The 7,598-nt window shown below is 58.1% G+C and overlaps 1 protein-coding gene across 1 annotated transcript; it reads right to left on the bottom strand.

Annotated features, from left to right (window-relative positions):
- Window positions 1-644: 644 nt before the first annotated feature.
- On the bottom strand, window positions 645-6,840 carry ZNRF4 (zinc and ring finger 4). Its single transcript, XM_045902261.2, is given in 3 exon segments — window positions 645-1,969; window positions 1,972-2,112; window positions 6,753-6,840. Coding segments are annotated over 3 exon segments (1,554 nt in total).
- Window positions 6,841-7,598: the final 758 nt, after the last annotated feature.

The raw sequence follows: 7,598 nt of genomic DNA, 5'->3' as shown, positions 1-7,598 counted from the left end.
TGAATCTGAGTAATGGGTGCATATGGGGAAGATCATTATTCTATTCTCTCTACTTGGGTGTGTTTGACGTTTTCCACTATAAAAAGTGGCAATGACGGGGAAATTCAGATCAAAGCTGGAGGTGAGTTCACTGTAACAGATGTACCTTTCTTGGTGGGGACAGGTGAGCATGCTTTCCCCTTGCAGGGAAGCCGGGCGAGGGGTACATGGGAACTCTCTGTAGTTAGTACCTTTGCCACTTTTCTGTACATCTAAAATCAGTCCAAAGTAAAAATTTTATTAAAAAAAAAATGCTGAAATGCAGAATGAACAAGCCAAGCAGGGATGCGCAGCCCACGTGCCCAGGATCAGAACGGAGGTGCGGGGCGTCCCAGCACCACCGTTGGTGTGACGGACGACACAGCGGCCCTGGAGACACCCTCCCACCCCCCGCTCTCCTCACTCACCCGCGGACCCTGGGAGCCAGACTCGGGCTCGCGGGGATTTGCCAAATGGGTGGCCGCAGGGGCCAGAAGCCGGGTGGCCCCACAGCAGTCAGGGCGAGACTCCACTTTCAAACCCACTTTATTCTCTCTAGACTAGAAACACTCCGCATTTCCGCCCTCCCCGGCCCGATCGTGGCCAGCCCGGGGCGCCGCAGTGCCTCACAGGGGTCCTGGGGGCCTATGGGAGGACACCGTGGCCTCGGCCACCCCCACGGACGCGCCACTGGAGTGGCCCTGCGAGCCGGCTCGGGCCAGCAGCTCCAGCCTCCGCGAGCGCAGCCGGGCCTGGATGGCCCAGATGGGGGGCCGGTGTCCGGGCAGCGAGGGGTCCTCGTCGCCCAAGCTGTTGATGGTGGAGTCGGAGCCATCTTCCGTGCCGGCCACCGACTGCTTGCACACGGGGCAGGAGCGCCGGGTGGCCTGCGAGAACCAGGGGTCGATGCATTTGCAGTGGTAGGTGTGGGAGCAGGGCAGGATCTTGAGCTGGTCGCCCTCCTCGTACTCATCCAGGCAGATGGCACACAGGTCGTTCCTCCGCGTGAAGGTGCGGACCTGCGCCTTCTGGCAGGCCTGAGGCTTGACCTCCGGCCCCCGGCTCCACCGGGCCTGGAGCCAGTTCCACAGCCGGCGGAGGACCAGGACCGCGGACGTGAGCAGGGCCAGGGCGCGGCCCAGCACCCAGGAGACGGCCAGCACGGGGTGGCAGTCCAGGTCGGGGCACGGCGGGTAGTCGGGCAGCAGGAGGACGTGGGCCGCCTTGTCGCAGCGCACGATGACCCGCAGGTCCTGCGAGGCCGCCTCGCCCACGAACACGGACGGGATGGCGATCTGGCGCCGCAGGTCCTCGTAGACGTGCGCCATGCGCACCAGTTCGTCCGAGCGGACGTTGTGCACGATGGCTGCCTCGAAGCCGGCCCGCTGGGCGTGCAGCACCTTGAGGTCGAACGTGCAGTCGTATCGGCGGATCAGCACGATGGCGCCCAGCGAGCTGTTGCCCGGCTGCGGGCCCTCGATGGGGTGGCACGCGTTGGCTGGCTTGGCCTCCATCAGGTAGCCCCGCACGCCCTCGGGGGCCAGGGGCACCCCGAACAGGGCCGGCAAATCCGCAAAGTCCACGGCGCTGGCGTTGCCGTCCAGCACGGCCCGCACCACGGCCTCCGAGCGCACCAGCAGGGCCAGCAGGATCAGCGAGGCCTTGACGGCCGCCGGGGCCCCGGCTGGCTGCTGTCGCCGCCCCATGGCCACCGCCCGCCTCTCCTCCCCCTCCTCCGGCTGCTGCGCGGAGCTAGGTCCCGCTGGGGACGGCAGACGGGAGGCCTTCGGGCATCTCCAGGGCCTCGCCGGGGGTCCGTGGCCGAGATGGGCAGGGAGGTGAGCTCGAATGGGGAGCTCAGAGGCAGGGAAGCGGGACAGCTGGGACCAGGGCGTCCCTAGGCAGACACTGCTCCCGGCGGCAGCCCAGTGTGCATCGTGTCCTTGAAGGCCGTCTCAGGAGCCACTGACCTACCCAGGCGGCCTTGCTGGTGGATGACGCTGAGGCCAGGAACCCCCAGGGTTCTAGATGCCCCAGGCCTCTGTGACATCGTCCTGTTCCGTCTTGTCCCCAGGAGCCCCCAGTTGCCTAGGGCTGTGGCCAGGCCAGAATTCCTGGGTCTCTGACCCGGGTGCCCTAGCGGCCTCTGAGAAAACTTGTGGAACGCTCAGAGCATCCCCAGTTCCTGGACCTCATAAGGCTCAGAGGTGCCACAAAGTGGGCTGATGGCCACCAGTGGCGCGGATCCAGCACGTATAACTCTTACTCCAGAGCATCATCTCCCAAAGACTCCCAGAGACCCACCAAGAGAGGTGCCAATGTCACCCCCTTTTGAGATACCCAGAAGGACCCAGACTAGTTCAGGGCACCCTTCCCCCATGAGGTCGGTTCTTGAAACCCAAATTCCAAACCTACTCCCTCTCTCCGCCTCTAGTCACTCTGTTCCAGCCACACGGGCCTCCTTGCGATTCTTACAACACACCAGGCCACACCAGGCATGGTCCTGCCCCAGGGCCTTTGCACAGGCTGTGCCCTCTGCCTGAAATGCCCTTTCTCCAGGGGCCAGCTCTTTCTCAGGACATTGGTCTGAGTTCATATGTCCCCAGAGTCTAACTAGATTTGATTTGGGGGGAGAGAGGTGCCCAGGTCAGGGTGGAGCTGGTAGGAGTGGGTAGTCCCTATCCTCTATCCTCACTGCCCAGTGGGCCTCCAGTCCTGCCCCAGCTTTATCCTCCCACCTCAGTGCCTCCTCTCCAGCCCCGTCCCCAGCTGTCCCCTCAGCCACAGCCTTGGGTATCAGCCTCACGTCCTCCCCACTTCTCATCCCCCAAGCCTCCCACCCTGAGTCTGCCCCCTGCTGGGCTAGGCAGCCTGCTTACATCTGGATTGCTGGGTCTCCATTCACAAGCTGCGTGACACCAGGTAAACCATTCAACCCCTCTGGGCCCCAGACTCCAGATCTGTAAAATAGACATAATGATGAGGAAAACCCATCTTATAAGATGGGTGGGGTGAGAAGTGAATGAGGCAACGCATGATCGGTGCTCAGCGGCGGGTCTGACCTTTTCTCTCTCCCAGACCAGACCTGCCTCTGCTTTGAAATCCTTCTAGTCAGGGATTTTTCTAAAATCCCAATCCTCCCGACTCTCCCATCGCTACCCATTGCCCTCCAGATGCAGCCCACACCTCCCCTCTGTGGCCCACAAGCCTCCCCTCTGTGGCCCACAGGGCCATGATGGTCAAGACCCTGCCAGTCTCTTAAGCCCGAGGCTTTTCAATGCTGCGAACGCATCACGTGTCCTTGAACTCTAGAGCTTTGCAAATGCTGCTTCCAGGGTCAGGAACAGCATTCTGTCTCCTCAGTGGCACTTGGTCAGGCTGACCACTTACTCCAGGTTTTCTCGGTGGCCGAATGCCTCCCAGGGCAGCCCTCGCCTGCAATGGAGAAGAGACAGAGACACACGGGGAGAAGGTCAGGTGGTAACAGAAGCAGACATCGGAGTGACGCATCCACGAGCCAAGGAGGGCTGAGGGAGGCCGGCCGCCAGAAGCCCCAGGCCCGGGGTGGGGGACGGGGCGGGGGCAGGACATGGGGCAGATTCTCCCTCTGAGCCTTGAGAAGGAGCCAACCCTGCCAACACCTTGACTTTGGACTTCTGGCCACCAGAGCTGGGAGAGGATAAACTTCCGTTGTTTCGGGAGGCCCCCCCTCCAGCCCCACCCCCGGTGGTGGTACATTGTGACAATTGCTTGTAGGCAAGGAATCTTCCCTGGAATCCTTGTCCCAGGTCTGTGTGAGCCATCCAGGGCAGGTGGCACCTAGCTGAGAGCGGAGGGTGAATAAGGATGAACTTGGTGTAGGAGGGCAGAGAACAGCATGCTGGGAATGTGACCAGAGAGTGAGAAGGTCCTGAGGTGCAGAAGGGAGGGGGGAGAGGGAGAGAGGGAGAGGGAGAGAGAGAAGGGAAGGAGGGAGGGGGGAGAGGAAGAGAAGGTGGGGGAGGAAGGGGGAAGAGAGGGAGGAGGGGAAAGGGAGAGTGGGAGGGGGAGGGATGGAGGGAGAGAGAAGGGAAGGATGGGGAGGGAAGGGGAGGGAGAACAGGCAAGCTGAGTGTCTGGAAAGAGGGTCTGACTCAAGGACAGGAGAGGGGTGTGCAAGGCCACAGAGGACGGGAGCCACAGGAAAGTTGAGAGGCAGGGCATCGTCTCATTGTTTTTCCCATTTCCACTCTTTATATTTCTGGGCTGCTTGGCTCTTTTGTGATGGGAACAAATTCACTTATTACTCCTGAAATAAAAAGCAATTAGTGTTTCAGAAAGAGGCCTCTGGTTGCTGGCTGGAGGGTGTGGACTGGAGAGGGAGAGGGGGCCAGGAAGCCACGGAGGGGACAGGGACAGAGACTCAGGGAAGGGGCTGAGAGGGGACAGAGAGTGACTCAGAGGGGACAGCAGCCCTGAAAGAGTGAGTGAAGGACAGAGAAGGCGCTTGGGGCCGATCAGTGGTCCCCTGCCGATGCTGTCCCTCTGGGGATTACCCCCAGAAGTCGCTGGTGCTGGCGCCTCTCATGTCTTTCAAGCAACTGCAAATTTTCCTAAGGGACGGTCCTTGGCCCCGCTGGAATTTTAAAACATCAGTGTCTTTGTATTCTGCAAGTCCCATCTCTTTGTGGCAAGAGATTTGGGGTTTTTATTTTATGGACTCCCATCAAGTTTCTAAAGGAGGACAACAGGAGAGTTGATATTTAGGGAGTATTTGCTAAATAAAGGAGCAACGGATGGTTATAGGGGAAAAGATGGAGAAAGGGGTTCTCCAAAGACAGCAGTTGATAATGGGGTGTCTTGATTTCCTAGGGTTGCTGTAACAAAGTGCCATGAACTGGGTGGCTGAGAGCTTTAGAAATGTATTTTTTCGAAGTTCTGGAGACCAGAAGTCCAAGATCAAAGTGTCGGCAGCGTGGGCCTCCCTCTGAGGGCTCCTCTGGCTATTAGAACCTTCTTGGCCCACGTGCTGGTAACCTGGGGTGAGCCAGACAATGAACACCCCTGGGGGCGGCCAGGGACCCACAGCCGGTGGGACCATATCTCGCTCCTCCAGTGAAATGACTCTGGGGGCACATGTCCTTACCACCTCCCAGAGGACCCCAGTGGGACTGAGCCCCAACTGCCCCCCTGACAATGTGCTTGACCGTGCTGCTTTTAAGTTGCCCTGCCTTTCCTGTCTCTGACCACTACCGCCCCGGCTCCTCTCCCAGTTTTTTCCGAAATCACTGCCAAAATAAGTAATCTTGATTCAAATTCTTGTCTCAGGGTCTGCTTCTGGGGGAGCTGACACTAAGATGCTGCCTGAGAATAGAGGCAATGTATAAGAAAGCAGAACAAAGTGACGGAGAGAGACCCAGGTTCTAAAAACATCAGCACCTGGATCTAGCTGAGCCTGAAGGCCACACAACACCTGTACCACTGTTAGATGAACTAATACATTCCTTTTTTACTTAAAAGGGGGTTTCTATGTCCACACAACTAACCTGAAGGGACACTGGGCACAATTGTAAGCCTGATTTTCACCCACATCCCCCCCCACACACACTGTTTGTAGGGGGAGCCTCGTTCAGTGGTGCTGGCGGGGATACACTGAAGATGTCTGGCTCCTCAGGCTGTTAGACATAAGACACATATCAGATGGGGGATGGGATGTGTCCTGTGGCCATAACTTCTCGGAGCTCAAAGTCATGTCTCCTTCCCTCCTTCCCCCAGTGCATCTCCTGGGGCATTCAGTGTTAAACTCGTGCATACATGAGTAGGTATGCAGTGCACACACACCCCAGATCGGATTGCAATCCAGGAGACCATGTGGCCCCCCGGGGCTGGGGCTGGGGCTGGCGGGAGGAGATGGAGGTGTGCGAGGGGTCAGTGATAAGTTGCCAGTGAATCGTTCACCTGCAGCCTGACATGGGCCCCTCTGTCTCTCTGTTTCTCCTCTCTGTGCATCTCTATGCCTGTCTCCTTCTGAATCTCTGACTCTCTCTCTCCCCCCCCTCCTTCTCTATCTGTCCGTTTCTGGGTGAGCATCTCTTTTTGTCTTTGCCTCTATCCCTGTTCCCCGACTCTGTCTCTGTCTGTCCCTGTCTCTCTATGTATGTCTCTCTTTGTCCATGTCACTGCATCCCTGTCTCCTTTTGTGTTTCTCTTGGACTTACTCTCTCTTGCCTGTCATGTTTCCCTCCGTGGCCTCCGTGTCTGTCCTTTAGGCCTATGTTTATCTGTGTTGGCCTCTGTTTCCCCCTCTCTTTCTCTCTCCCCCCACCCCTCAGCCCTACACCTGGCCCACAGTAGATACACAGTGGATTTTGTCAGCTCCAAGGCCAAAGACACACCTCTGTGGACCTGAACGAGCCTGACATGGTGAGGGACGAGCTGGACTTGAAGCCCAACGTGGCCCTTGCTGAGCGAGCTCGTCCTTCCCCGTCTGTAACATGAGGGTGACGATCCATGCAATCACCCGTGGACCTCCCACTGCCCTTTGAGCTTGGGACAGTGCCTTTCCCCATTTCTCCCAGGAGGAAGCCAGCAGCATGCAGAGAGGGGACAATCCCTCCTGAGTGCCACAGCCAAGAAGGGGTTGAGCCACCCTCTCGGCCCCAGACTCCCCAGACCTCCTGCCCCACTGGCCAGGCATCGGCTGCAAATGAACAGGTTTGCCCTCCGAGGCCAGACTCCTTCAGTTGTCTCCCTACCTTTCCTGCCCCGAGGTCCCGGCTCTCGGGTGGCATAGCTGGGCTCGTGGAGACAGAAGACATCTCTGGGGAGAGGGATCTGGTGCATGGGACGATGTGCTAGGCACCGGACAACCCACCGTGGCCAAGACAAAACCCCTGACCTTACAGAGACTCTGTTCTAGCTGAGAAGAGGGAAGACAGCCAGACAACGAATTAACTAAATGCATAAACCAGCCATCAAACAAAATAATTTCAGGGTGTGAGGTGCAGCAAAGGAAATTTAAGCAGGGGCAGCATTAGGTGGGGTGCTCAAGGAAGGTCTCCCCAAAGCACGCACATCTGAACAGAGGCCCAAAGAGAGGGAAGGGATTTGCTTCTAGAACATTCTTCGGGTGCCACCAAATCATACTCCACTGAATCGACCTGGGATTTGCTGGTTGGCGTCATTTCATTTTGTTTATTTGTTCAGCAAATATGTGCTGGGTACCCACTGTGTGCGAGGTCCCGGGCTGGACACGGAGGACAAAGTGACCACGACAGACCCAGTTCCCACCCTCCCAGGGCTCTGTCCAGTGGAGGAGGAGAGCATCCAAACAAATGAACAAGCATATTTCAAACAGTGATAAGTCCCATGACAGAAGTAAGACCACGAAGAGACAAGATCGAGCGCCTGAGAGGCAAGACGAATCCAAGAACGTGAGGTAGAATTTGTGGGTAGGGCGCCTGGGTGGCTCAGTTGGTTAGGCGACTGCCTTCGGCTCAGGTCATGATCCTGGAGTCCCGGGATCGAGTCCCGCATCGGGCTCCCTGCTCGGCGGGGAGTCTGCTTCTCCCTCTGACCCTCCTCCCTCTCATGCTCTCTGT

Source organism: Mirounga angustirostris, unplaced genomic scaffold (genome assembly GCF_029215605.1).
Source record: "Mirounga angustirostris isolate CCGP_5_RB_7025 unplaced genomic scaffold, mMirAng1.0.hap1 SCAF_1, whole genome shotgun sequence".
Lineage (NCBI taxonomy): Eukaryota > Metazoa > Chordata > Mammalia > Carnivora > Phocidae > Mirounga > Mirounga angustirostris.
This window is presented reverse-complemented; position numbering and strand designations above follow the sequence as displayed.